This window comes from Salvia splendens, chromosome 21 (genome assembly GCF_004379255.2).
Source record: "Salvia splendens isolate huo1 chromosome 21, SspV2, whole genome shotgun sequence".
Lineage (NCBI taxonomy): Eukaryota > Viridiplantae > Streptophyta > Magnoliopsida > Lamiales > Lamiaceae > Salvia > Salvia splendens.
In genome coordinates this window covers 3,633,239-3,647,707 of record NC_056052.1, presented here as the reverse complement: position 1 = coordinate 3,647,707, position 14,469 = coordinate 3,633,239, and the positions used below count along the sequence as shown (strand labels likewise).

At 37.6% G+C, this 14,469-nt stretch overlaps 2 protein-coding genes across 2 annotated transcripts; one reads left to right on the top strand and one right to left on the bottom strand.

Moving 5' to 3' along the window:
• Positions 1-7,445: 7,445 nt before the first annotated feature.
• On the top strand, positions 7,446-9,436 carry LOC121785451 (homeobox-leucine zipper protein HAT22-like). Its single transcript, XM_042183887.1, has 3 exons — positions 7,446-7,978; positions 8,059-8,138; positions 8,890-9,436. The coding sequence occupies exons 1-3, from the start codon at positions 7,655-7,657 to the stop codon at positions 9,170-9,172; spliced, it is 687 nt and encodes a 228-aa protein (XP_042039821.1). The 5' UTR covers positions 7,446-7,654; the 3' UTR covers positions 9,173-9,436.
• Positions 9,437-12,540: 3,104 nt separating this feature from the next.
• LOC121785181 (probable xyloglucan endotransglucosylase/hydrolase protein 7) lies at positions 12,541-14,469 on the bottom strand. Its single transcript, XM_042183560.1, has 4 exons — positions 14,261-14,469; positions 14,071-14,171; positions 13,795-13,991; positions 12,541-13,079 (listed from the first exon to the last, which is right to left on the bottom strand). Exons 1-4 carry the CDS (start codon positions 14,418-14,420, stop codon positions 12,689-12,691), a joined length of 849 nt encoding a protein of 282 aa, XP_042039494.1. The 5' UTR covers positions 14,421-14,469; the 3' UTR covers positions 12,541-12,688.

Sequence of the window (14,469 nt, the reverse complement as noted above, 5' to 3'; positions counted from 1 at the left end):
AAAATTTCCATCAGTTATCAGTTTCTAGAGTATTTGTTATTGGCATATGTGGCACTTTCTCGTTATGTAGATTTTATATAGAGATAATGGTTATTTAAATAGAATTTGGTCGGATTCTGGCCAGTCGTACAAGATATGAATGCGGAGTGTTAGATCACTTTTCCTTTAATTTTTTTCCAGTTGTCATATACAAAACGACGTCTTTTGGTGAAGCTCAGAGTTACGTTCTTTCATTAAAAATGTAAGATAGATTGATGAATCGCTGCTATGAAGAAAGGTTTTAAGTTCGGGAAACGTCAAGGAGCTGAAACTCTTCAGCTACCGTTGGATCGCGCGCCTCACTCAACTTTAAATCTCACCCGTTCGATTAGCTTTTCGACCGTTAGAAACTTAGAGGTTAAATAGTTAGTTAGAGCTGTTGTAATAGTAGTTAGCTCATTGTGTAATCTTCATCCGATTTCAATGATAATCCTCTCTCAAGATTCTCCATACAATCTCCAAATCAAAACACGCATTCGCACACACACTCAATCGAAGATCAAATTTAACAATTGGCGCCGTCCGGTGGGAAGGAGATTCTTGCGTTGATCTTGCGAAAGGGAATCGAATCTACGAAGCGAAATGGCTGCACGTTTTGAGGCGGAGAAATTCACATGTAAAAATGATTTTGCTCTTTGGAAGATGAAGATGCGAGCGATGCTTACACAGCAAGGCCTTGCATCCGCATTGGAAGTGAAACCGAAGGGGGCAGAGCCTGAAAATCTGGAAGAGAAGGTGATTCAACAACGTGAGGAAAATGAAGCGAATGCCTACAGCACGATTGTACTATGCCTTGGAGATAAGGTGTTGCGGGAAATCGCGAGAGAGAAGACGGCAGCAGGTATAATGGCTAAACTTGAGGATTTATACCTTACTAAATCGCTAGCGAATAGGTTGATTATGAAGCAGCGGTTGTATTCATATAAATTCTTGGAAGGAAAGGGGGTGTTGGAGCAGTTGGAGGATTTTAATAAAACTATCGATGATCTGGAGAATATAGATGTATCGATAGGTGATGAGGATAAGGCAATTCTGCTATTGAATGCGTTACCATCACAGTATGATCAACTGCGCGATGCTATTTTGTATGGGCGTGAGAGGACGGTGACGTTCCTCGAGGTGCAGACAGCCTTGAGATCGAAGGAGCTGCAAAATCTTGAGATGAAAGGAGGAAATTCATTCTCTGAAAGCTTGAACGTGAAGAAGTTCAAAGGGAAAAACCCATACAAGAAGCAGACTGATACATCAAAGTTTGTGCCGAATGAAGGACAAAAGGAAACCCGTTCTTGTCATTGGTGCAAGAAACCCGGTCACCTCAAGAAAGACTGTTTTGGTTGGAAAAGAAAGCAGCAAGAAGGTGGTGGAACAAAGGCTGTAAACTCAATTGAGGAGGTTGAAGATGATGAGCCTCCAGTGGCTTTGAATGTAGCAGACAAAAAGGATTGTGGTTCCTGGATCATGGACTCGGGTTGTAGTTTCCACATGAGCCACAATCTTTCTTGGTTTGAGAGCATAAAAGAAACATCAGGGTCTGTAATTCTGGGGAATAATCAGACTTGTTCCATCAAGGGGATTGGGGTGATCAGACTTCAGGTTGAACATGGTAGCAACATTTTGTTGAGTAAAGTCAGGTATATACAAGATATAAAGAGAAACCTGATATCATTAGGCACCCTTGAGAAGAAGGGATGTAAATTTGTCTCTGAGGCTGGTGTCATGACCATAAGCAAGTCAGGAAAATTGTTGATGAAGGCTGAGAGAAAAGGGAGTTTATATTACATGACTGCTACTGTACAGAAGAGTGAATCCGAAGAATCATATGCTTTGGTTGCTGAAAATCTCAGAACTTGGCATGGCAGGCTGGGACATCCAGCCTTAGGCACTATAAAGGAGCTGGTAAAAAGAGGGCTCCTACATTGTGATGAAACAGAAGAAGATAGTACATTTCAATGTGAAGAATGTATGTTGGGAAAGGCAAAGAAGCTTAGCTATCCAAGGGCCAATCACACCTCCACAAAGCCACTTGATTATGCTCATAGTGACTTGTGGGGGCCTGCTCAAGTGAATTCCATTGGAGGGGGAAGATACTACATGAGCATCATAGATGACTACACAAGAAAGGTATGGATCTACATCTTAAAGGAAAAATCAGAAGCATTCTCTAAATTCAGGCACTGGTGCATAGAGATGGAGGCAGAAAAGCATACAAGTCTGGGCTGCCTGAGAACCGACAATGGATTGGAGTACTTGTCAAGGGAATTTGATGAGTTTTGCAAGGAAAGAGGCATCAGGAGGCATAGAACGGTTCCCCTCAATCCACAGCAAAATGGAGTGGCAGAGAGGGCAAACCGCACAATTCTTGAGAGAACTAGATGTTTACTGATTGCTGCTGGTCTTGAAAAGAGGTTCTGGGTAGAGGCTGCTGCCACGGCTGTGATCTTGATGAACAAATGCCCTTCATCTTCTATAAATGGAGACATACCAGACAATAGATGGTTTGGGAGGCAGTGCACTTATGAGAATTTGAGGACCTTTGGTTGTAAAGCTTTTGCACACATCAAGCAGGGAAAACTTGAAGCAAGGGCGGTTAAATGTATCATGTTGGGGTATCAACCCGGTGTAAAAGGCTATAGGCTCTGGTGGGTTGAGCCTGGAAAAGGAAGAATAATAATCAGCAGGGATGTTGCTTTCTGGGAAAATGATTTGCCTTTTAAGAAAAGGTCAGATGCTACTACTTCTGATAATGCAGAGAGGATAGTTGTTCCTACACTTACTGAGTTTGAGGTGGAGCATGGGGAAGAGAATATGGGTGGAAATGCTCCTGAAACTGGTGAGAGCAATGTACCAGATCCACCTCAACAATCCAACACTGATGATAAGGCTGACTGGAAACTGACTCGAGATAGAGTAAGAAGAGTTGTGAAGCCCTCAACAAGGTATTCAAATGCAGAATACCTGTACTTTTGTCTGATGGCTGCAGAAGAGGTTGAATATTCTGAGCCAAATACATATGAGGAAGTTGTTAGTGCAACAGATTCTGATAAATGGAAGCAGGCAATGATTGATGAAATTGACTCATTACTGAAAAATGGTACATGGGTGTTGGTTGAAAGGTCGAATGGAAGGAGAATAGTCAGTTGTAAATGGATTTTCAAAAGAAAGTTAGAAGGTGGTGATGGTGATAAAGTCAGACACAAAGCTAGATTGGTTGCAAGGGGTTTCACACAAGAATATGGCATTGATTATGAAGAGGTGTTTTCTCCCGTGGTCAAACATACTTCTATCAGAATTCTGTTGGCTATAGTGGCAAGAAAGGATTGGGAGCTAGAACAACTAGATGTTAAAACAGCCTTTTTGCATGGTGAGCTCAAAGAGACTATTTATATGGCTCAACCCAGGGGATTTGTGAAGGCTGGACATGAGAGCAAGGTTTGCTTATTAAAGAAGAGCATTTATGGGTTGAAGCAAGCTAGCCGTCAGTGGTATATGAAGTTCAATGAGCACATGGTGAAGTCTGGTTTTCTAAGGTCTTCTTATGATGGATGTCTATATTAAGAGTGTAGATGGAGCTGTTGTGGCTTATCTACTCTTGTATGTAGATGATATGTTGCTAGCCGGAGCTGATATGAATGAAGTACAGAAGGTGAAGCATGATCTCAGTAATGCATTTGAGATGAAAGACCTAGGGCCTGCCAGAAGAATTCTGGGCATGGCCATAAACAGGAGCAGGGAAAAGAAGCAAATCTATCTTACCCAATCTGAATATGTCTCTAGGCTGTTGAGAAGGTTCAAGATGAAAGAAACAAAGAAAGTGGCAGTGCCTATGGCTCAACATTACAAGCTGACAGCAAGCCAACAGCCAAGAACTGAAGCTGAGATGAGGGAAATGCAGAATATACCTTATGCTAACATTATTGGAAGCATAATGTATGCTATGATTTGCACAAGGCCCGACATTGCACAAGCCATATCAGTAACCAGTAGGTACATGACAAACTATGGCAGAGAGCATTGGTCAGCATTGAAATGGCTGATGAGGTATCTGAGGGGAGCTATTGAGTGTTGAATCATGTTTGATGGTGGGAGTGAATGTGTGGGAGATGCTCTGATAGGATGGAGTGATTCAGACTTCGCTGGAAATCTAGATACGAGAAGATCTCAATCAGGGTATCTATTCACATTATATGGATCAGTTATCAGCTGGAAGAGCAGCTTGCAATCTGTGGTTGCTTTATCCACAACTGAGGCTGAGTTCATGGCATTGACATCTGCTGTGAAGGAGAGTTCATGGCTGAAGGGTATGCTGAAAGATTTTGGTGTGGAGCAAGAATCAGTAAGCATAGGTTGTGACAACAATAGTGCTTTGAGTTTAGCCAAGCACCAAGTATATCATGAGAGAAGTAAGCACATAGATGTGCGCTTGCACTTCATCCGGGAGAAGATAGAGGATGGTGATATCAGAGTGTTCAAGGTCCACACAGCTGACAATCCAGCTGATATGCTGACAAAACCAATGCCAAAGTTAAAGTTAGAGTTGTGCATGGACTTGATAAATCTCAGGAAGATTTAATGAATGTGGAGCTAGTAGGCGAATCATCAAGGTGGAGTTTGTAAGATAGATTGATGAATCGCTGCTATGAAGAAAGGTTTTAAGTTCGGGAAACGTCAAGGAGCTGAAACTCTTCAGCTACCGTTGGATCGCGCGCCTCACTCAACTTTAAATCTCACCCGTTCGATTAGCTTTTCGACCGTTAGAAACTTAGAGGTTAAATAGTTAGTTAGAGTTGTTGTAACAGTAGTTAGCTCATTGTGTAATCTTCATCCGATTTCAATGATAATCCTCTCTCAAGATTCTCCATACAATCTCTAAATCAAAACACGCATTCGCACACACAATCAATCGAAGATCAAATTTAACAAAAAATGAAGATAAAAATTACGTATTTTAACAAAATGGTCGTTTTGAGCATCATAAAGTTAGAAATCATCTTGTAAAAAGATATTGGGACAATTGCGGAAATTGGAAAATATTAATTCAACCATTTTCAACCTTTGTGAGACCTACTAGAATTTGATCGGAATTATATAATTAAAATTGCTATTATATACTAGCAAGATGCATATTTTATACAGAATATTATAGTAAAAAATTTATTTAAAATTAACCATATATAATAAAAATGTAAAACAAGGATATATACTAAAATATGTAAAAACAAGACTATCGTAATAGATATAGATAAGAGTGATAAATACCCAGCTTTTTATCATGATAAAACATTGATATTGGCTAGTCTCACCAAAGTGTATATTTTTTTTCGATATTTGATCTATTTGCTTGTCTAAGAAAAAGTATATAAGAGCACCTATCCAATTGGCTAACATAGTACTAAAATTGAATGATTAAAATTTTGATTAAATATATTTGATGATTTAGTAACAAACTCATACTTTGACAAATACTTTTCTACTTCAATCATGAAATACTTTTCTACTTAAATCATGAGTAGTGCACATCTCATCTTATCTCTATCTCTTAGGGTGGACAATACACATTCCATTCCCCACGTTGGTTTGGTTGGAAAACATGGGGCAACACTTGGACAGCAAAGTAACATGATACCCATTTCTAACATACCACTCAATTAATCTAAGGCATGGTGTAACAGACATGTCATGTGGTATGCTTCAAATCACTCTTACCTACTAATTTGTGTGCATCCCATGAAACACCTTTTCTAGAAATAGGATATAATTACTTATTTAATACTCCAGTATATTACAATAATTAGAATATTATAAGTATATATTATTGCCCCATATCTCCAATCCAAACACATTGATTCCTAGAGAACATTATTATTGGATTGAAAATCTAATCCTCAGTTACTATGAGGAATTAAGTGTATTTGGACCACTCGGTGTTGAATGGACGGATTGGAATGATTAAAAGAATATATCTTTGTTGTGGATGGATTAAATGTTTCTTTATTTCTTGTTTGGAATATGATAAATAGGATATAAATATTATTAAAGCCTACTCTATTTGGAACAACTTAGCCTAGATTAGGTCAACTATTGGATTATTTTTATAGTTGGGCACTATATAGTGATATAGATATCCACTAAAATAATAAAATTAAGTATTATATTTTTTAAATTGAGAAAAATAATTAAAATACTAATTGTATTTCTTATTGGATAATCTGAACTAATCTGAAAATCATTATGTTCTTATACGGTCAATCCGTAAGGACTCAAATCCAATAAAATTTGATTGAAAGCTATTAATTTTATGGATTGGTGGTATTCTAAAAATTGTCTAACCCTACTTTCAAACACTGTTATTTCACGAAGGCATAGATACGAAGTGACGCAAGTGGGGACCCATATACAATGCGCCAAAGAATCAAGATAATGTTGTAAAGAATTTAAGATATAAGCCAATGGGAAATTCTTTAGCATCCACCAAGGGGAATTCATATATAAAGAAAAAAAGAGAGAGAAAAAATCGATAAAAAAAAAAAGATAAATAAAATAGGGAAAGGTGTATTGAAAATAATTATTTTGATCATCATGTGGATCCACGTAAAATTGTTGACATCTGATTTGTGCCACGTGGCGTGCCTTCTATTAGAAATGGGCCACTCACGATATTAAGAATTTTAACACGCCCCCTCACGTGTGGGCCGGAATGACACATCGGACTTCCATCACATGGGTAGGCAAGAGAAGAGATAAGGAGATAAATCCATCATCGGCTTGGGCCCGCTCTGATACCATATTAGAAATGAGTCACTCACCCCTTAAAAGGCCTTATAAGGTGAGGGTTATCCATATTTTTATAGGTGAGTTAGGATCGTTACCAAGCCGATGTGAGACAAGATATTAATAATTTTAACGCCCTCCTTTTATTTTCTTACTTGTTGGTTGGTCATCATAATTTGTGATAATCATGCGGAGTGGTTATTTTGGATGATGACAACATTATGAAACCATAGTTTGTTAAAGAATTGAGATAATGAAGCGCAACTAAATTGATACAATGTTTTTTCTCTAATCAATAGATTAAAGTTTGTATCAAAACTATTATTAACTCAAAACATCAATTATAAAATTGTTTCCCGGTTGTTCAAGAAATTCTAACAAAGGAAATTACGATAGTTATAAAATTTGAAAAATAATATATTTCCACTCTTCAAAATGATGTCTGATGGTCAAAATCGATAGTGCATCAGCATTCCTCCAACAGAATGCCAAGTTCGATTTCTCAACTCGTTCAACTAATCCCATGCGAAGTTATTTCGAGACTGTCACTTTTCTAGCTTCGTCGACTATAAGTCCATAAGATAGAAGTGACTCCCATAATTTTCCCCACCCAAATTCCATCCCCTAGATTGTTAGTATAATATAATTGTATTAAATTTATTTATCACATACACGATACACCCCACCCACCCACTCAATCCTTGCTTACAAAAGCCTCTCCTCGTTGGTGTTGCTCCTCATTTCTCTCCTCTCTCTCTTTTTGTCTCTCTCTCTCTCACACACACACACACACATAACACAGACCTTTCTCCTTTGCCATATAAAAAGAAAAGGTGAAGCAAAATCAATGGGTGTTGAAGAAGAATCATGCCAAACCCGTCTGGTCTTAGGATTGGGATCAATTAGAGGGGAGTCGAAGAAATCGCCACCTCTGACTCTCAGCCTGTTCGGTGAAACCATTGATGATCTGTGCGGAGGGCAAGACAGCGCCGCCTCTTCCCTCTCTAACGCGAGCGTGAAGAGAGAGAGGGATGAGGAGGTTGATGACACAGAAGATCACAGAGTTTCATCTGACGACGACGGATCAAATGGGAGGAAGAAACTTCGGCTTAACAAAGCTCAGTCTGCGCTTTTGGAGGAAAGCTTTAAGCACCACAGCACTCTCAATCCTGTGAGTCTCCTTCTCTCCGATCCCTCTCTCTCTCTCTCTATCATGTTCATATCTCTCATATCCATATATGATTTGATCAGAAGCAAAAGCAAGAGCTGGCGAGGAAGTTGAAGCTGAGGCCACGGCAGGTTGAAGTTTGGTTCCAGAACAGAAGAGCCAGGTATAGTAAACCACGTCATCAAAATCAATCACAAATTTTAATTTTAATGAGATCTCTATTTTATATATTAATTTTATAATAAAATATAATATTAGTAAAATGTACTAAAAAATAAGTAAAAGTGAATACTCTTACATACTACATGTACCTTACGATGAAATATTTATATAGTTATCATCATTCGTCAAACTTTAAAGTATCTTGTACTTCCCGTTTCTCATTAATTGACATAATTTGACTTAGTACGGATTTTAAGAAATATAGAAAAAAAAAATGGGTAGGAACCGTTAGTAGAATGTAGATACTACTTTTATATATTAATTTTATAACAAAATGTGAGTGAAATGAGTTAGGAGAATATGAGTTGATTACCAAAAGTAGTAAAAAGTAAAATTGTGAACGGATGAAAAAGAAATTTGGTGCCAATTAATAGAGGACAAAGAGAGTAACTAATATTAAGAAATAATAATATGAGATATTTAACATTAGATCAATAGAATACTTTTTTTTGGTGTCCAACATATTTGGAGAATAATTATACCCTAGTTTTAAACAAGGGCACTTTTAGATTTACTTAGGCTCACAATATAATGATATGAACTCTCTTTATTCACACTATACATTTCATTAAAATTTATAATCAGAAATTCACAATACAAAGATAATTATCTTTAGGGATAATATCTTTTCATATTTCAACAATTTTGATATTTATAATAATGGCTCTAGTTCTAACTTCTAATACTGACAGGACTAAGCTGAAGCAAACAGAATTAGACTGTGAGTTATTGAAGAGATGCTGCGAGTCGCTGACCGACGAGAACCGGCGACTGCATAAGGAGTTGCACGACCTCAAGGCCCTCAAATTAGCGCCGCCGCTCTACATGCACCTGCCGCCGGCCGCCACCCTCGCCATCTGCCCCACCTGCGAAAGGATCGGCGGCACCACCGCCTCTTCGGAAAAAGCAGCCAAGACCTCTTTTGCTAAGCCTCACTTCTACAATCCCTTCACCAATCCTTCCGCAGCGTGTTAATTAGGAACTTTTAATATATTTAATAATTTTGCAGTATATATATTATACATATGTTTATTAAAGAATTAGTAACTTTTTTTTGTTCAGTTTAATTAGGTCCTTAGTGAAAAATATCAGTGCAACTAGTTACAGAAATTGGATATATATTAAAGTGTTGTTAATGTTGTTTTTTCTTTTCTTTATTTGTATTTTAGTGTATATGATCTATGATTTAGCCATTTAGGTGTAGTGAAGGAATTATTGATTGTTGTTTTCTTGATGACACTTGCATGTGCCTATTTATCTTTTTTCAGAAACTGGCAATTATTGGTCTATAACATAGTTAATTTATGTCTGAGATTTAGTTGGTTGGAATTTATAGATTGGATTCAAATACATTTTCTTGAATGTATTTAATCTTGTTGCAAACCAAAAAGTAGAAAAGAAGATTGAAATTCGGAAATGGACGTGTTTGGGTCACGTGAAATGCCCAACCTTTTAGGGGAACAAATAAGGTCCATCCCACGTGATATACACGTGTCTCCACTATGGATTTATTTTGATGTATACCTATTTGTTTTGCTTTATCTCCATTTTTATTTTTTATCTTTTTGAATAAATGGCTACGAAAAGCATACTGTTTGAATCATTCAATATTCAAATCAATCACAGCAAAATAAAATGAAGATTTATTCAAAATTCTTCAATGATAAAAAAAAATTTGGTGAAATATAATTCATATTACACCTGCGAAATCACACGTAGACATTACCAACAATATGTTAAAAAAAGCATATATTCATAACTAAAATGTTGTTTATTAGAATTGGAAAATCAAATGTATAGTTTAGGATTAATTAGTTTGTTTAGCATTTGGTTGTTGTCGTCGGTAGCAATTGTCTTGCTTCCATCTTGAGAGAGGCTATTAGAATTGGAAAATCAAAATGTATAGTTTAGGATTAATTAGTTTGTTTAGCATTTGGTTTTCAGCCTATATATAAGGCATCTCATTGTATTTTGTAGTTATCAATTAATAAAAATGTAGTAATTAAAGATTTCTCTCTCTTTTCTCTAACCTCTCACATCTAGGGGTTTCTATAAAATCTTCATCCTCCTTCAATGGAGGTTTCTCCATCCTATTCAATTCTCAATATTTTACAATGTATCAGAGCCAATTCCACACTCAAAATTCCCTGACCTCTCCACCCGAGAGTGCAGCTCAACCTTCAAATCCTTTCTCTGGTATAATTTCCTTCTCCTCTACTGTTAATTCCATTTATTCATCATGCTCTAGATCATCTACTTGGATTCTAGATACAGGTGCTACACATCATGTATGTCATGACCAATCATTTTTCTCACCTTCATCTCCAATCTCTAATATTGTTAGCTTTAAGAATTGACTGTATTTTTATCGCAGGATAGTTGCGAACAAATCCAAATTTAAATATTTTCTAATTAATTTAAAAGTTGTGAGAATTACTTGAATTTTTTTTGATGAAGCCAAATACTCCATTAATATCTAGCCGCGGATAAGTTATTCCAACAGCATCATACAGATTATACAACTCTTATAGGGCCAAAGCCCAACATCATAATCGCGCTTGACCTCATAAGTAAAAGCTACAGAATGTATTTTCTACCCATTCGGTCCGAGCCCAATAGAGAAAGCTTCATGGGTCTTATAGTCCGATAAAGTGTAACACCATAATATAACTAAATTGTTAAACTTAATATCTAGGTAAATAATATTCGATGATGAGAAAATCATGGTTTTTCTAAAATTAAAATAATTGTTTGATGCAAATTGACGAAGTATTATTATTTTTTCTATAAAAATAATCCTTGGTATATATTTCGAATATTATATAGCTTAGGATTGCACGCTTAAATAGACGAAAATATTATAAGCTAATAGACGAAAATATTATAAGCTATATACATATATAACATTCACATTGAATTGAATAGTGATTACACATATTTTTATCACAATTACAGTCCATAACCATATTATTGGCTCATATATCAAATAATTAATTACATGCAACAATAAATAAAGACCCACAATTTGTACCCACATTTGACATTAGGAGTCGTTCGGTGTGGCGGATTTCTCCAGATATCTGATTTATTTCTGTTCATTTATGTTGTTCGGTGTGTGTGTTTCTTGCGGCTGGCCCCACATAAATGAGGCTGTCGGCACTGTATGTCTCTTAAATGAGACTAATAAAGTCTAATAAACAGGGGTTATCTCTATTTTTGAACAAGAAATATACCAAAAAATGAGAAGTGTTCCTTCCCAAATTACCCCGCTCAGCTAATTTTTTCCCACTTTCCCGTCACTCATTCGAACCTTCCAGATTTTGGAGCAATCCCTAACCCTAATCTCTCATCCCGTTTCCAAGATTTATTCACTCCGTCAACACAAGGTGATCGGAATCTCTCATCCCGTTTCCAAGCTTTGATTCTGTGTTTGGTTGAATTTGGGTACCAACCCGCCCCTGTCTACCGGCAAAGACCCAATTTCAGCGAAGCGCATCCATTTCTTGAAGCCGTGTTCTTCACTAACAGAAACGAAGAAGTCACAGCAATGCTTCCCAAGGCTACCAACACAACTCCACTCAGCCTGAAGAGATTATTGAACGTAAACCCCAGGAGTGAGAATAGTGTGAATAAGGACGGTGATGCACTAGCTCCTTTCTCTCCCTCCTCAATCTACCGCTGATTTCGGAGCTCGGCGTAGGTGGTGGAGATGGTGGCGAAGAGCTTCGCGACAAAGGCTTCCATGGCGGTGCGGGTTTTGTACTCCTCCATGGATTCCTCAGCGTCTTCCTTTTCGAATTGATGCGACACGTAGCATCGGAGCTTTTCCTTTTTTTGATGAATAAATGATTAAATAAACCAAACCAAACGTTTACATCAAAACCAAACGCCAATTGACATTTGCGTTTGCCGGGAGCATCGGAGCTTTTCCTGATGGAAGAAGAGGCAGAAAGCCTGGGTTGTTGGAGCGGATTTTGGAGCTCGATTTGAGACTTATTACTCTTGAAAACATTTTGGTGATGCTGCAGTGGGGCTGAATTTGGCTTAATTGATCAATTCATGGAAAAAGGGAGAAGAAGATGAAAATGTATTTGGATTTGGCTAAAGGGGATGTTGGGCTGTTGGGGGTGAGATTGAATCGAAAATTAGAGCCGCTCGACCCCGTAGAAGGCGTGATGTGGGGCTGAATGACCACAGCGGCGTCCGAATGATGAAGGGAATGCTGAGTTCTGGCTTCAAAGAAACAACTTCAAAGGAGGAGGAAGGAAGAAGGAGGAAGGGTCTTTTGGTCCATACATACAAATATAGAAAAACAATTAGAAGAAGAAAATGTCAAATAAGACTTACCGAATGCTCAGATTTATTTAAGTCTTTTAATAGGAACAACAAACTTCACACTGTCATTTATTACAATGACCTTTATACCCTTGGATGTGCATGGGGCTGCGTACGAGGCTCTTAAAGTGAAAGAATTGACCGTTGATGTGTATTTTAGATTCCAGCCAGGCATTCCGGTGGGGCCACCGAGTGCCGGGACTTGTCGGTGCAGTAGTCATAGATCATGTGGTTTGCACGCACCCAGTGGTAGCGCGCAGCCTGCACAAGGCTGAGCTGTTGGTAGGCTGCGCCCTCCCACCAGTTTTTAGTGTTGGATGCACAGCTGGCGGGCCCAGGCATCTGGCAGCCCTCGAGGTCGAAATCCTTGTAATAGGCGTAGAATGGGGCTTTGCTCCAATTTATCTTCTCGAGGCCGCCCCTCGTCGCCCAGTCGTCGGCCTCCCATAGGGTCGAATAGACCGCCATCGGTTGGAATTTCGGGAACGGGACCCCTCTAGCCTCGTTGTTCTTGTAGACCCTGATCGGAATCTCGTCCACCGCGAATCTACAGAGGAGATAAAAATTAACGTCACTATTTACATACTTAATTTGGAAATTAATAGGCGGATGAAAGCTTAAGTTAATGCATATTAAATCGCATCACATGTGTAAAGCGTACTAGCTATGAAGCATGGGGCAATTTTTATACAGACACATTTTGAATCTTAAGGCCATATATAGTTTCAACCTCGTTTATAATCTCAAATCTAGTTACAATGTTACACTTTTCAACCTAGCTACTAACATTTTATGTTTAGTTAAAATCCATCCACAATTTTATTTTTGTATTTCAACTTTTTTTTATTATTTTCTAATTTAATATACTCCATCCATCCACAATTATGAGCCTCGGTTGATTTCGACGCAGATTTAAGAAAATATAAAAAAATGTGGATAGAAAAAGATAGTGAGATGTAGGTCCTAAATAGTACTATTAGTTTTATAATAAAATATGAATAAAATGAGTTAATAAAATGTAAGATCTACTTATTATTTATAGTAGAATGAATATGGACTCCTGATCGTGGATAGACCAAAACTCCTAAACGCGGACAAAGAGTATTTATTTCAGATAAATGGCTTTGCAGTATTCGAATATTACCTTTGTTGCTCTAGTTTGAAAGGCTTTCTGTGATTATTTTATTGTATAGAGTTTTCCACGTGACTAAGGATGAGATTATTGTTTAGAAGTAGCAGTATTAGTATATTCATGGACTTACATGATGATGCGATGGTTCCAAAAAATGGAGTAGGTGTGGAAATCTGCAGATGGGTCAAACCATAGGTTAACCCTTTGCTCTCTGTCGCCTTTGCCACGAGCAAACACATTTGTCTGAACCGTATAAGGTTGTCCTGACCGATTTCCCAGGAATTCGAAATCTAGCTCATCTCTTACATTGTCTGTGTCCGAGTTCATCTACAACAAAATTCCACAATAATATTAAAAACACGACAATTTAAAACAATCATTTTGTTACGAAATTAAATTTCTTTACATAGAAGGCAGTGACAGTTCCAGCTGAATCACCAGCAACCAGCTTGATTTTCATGCTCACACGTCCAAATAAATATTTATATTTGGATCCAAAACCGCATCCTAAATTAAACAAGTCAAAATTAATTATAATCCATGGTAAATAAAATAAATTTAAAATGAAGAAATGAACCTTGGTGTGTGCATGATACCTGAGTTTCGATCGAGAACGAGTTGAATTCCTCCGCTGATTTGGCGAATGTGGGATTCGGCCCATGCCACACGGAAGTCCTGCAAGAACATGGCGGGACGACCCTTAACTAATCCAACTAAACATAGAATAAGTCCTATTATCCACACTAATTTTCCCATTATATTTTTGGAAATGAGATGTATTGCTTGTGGTAGAAATGAACTAAGT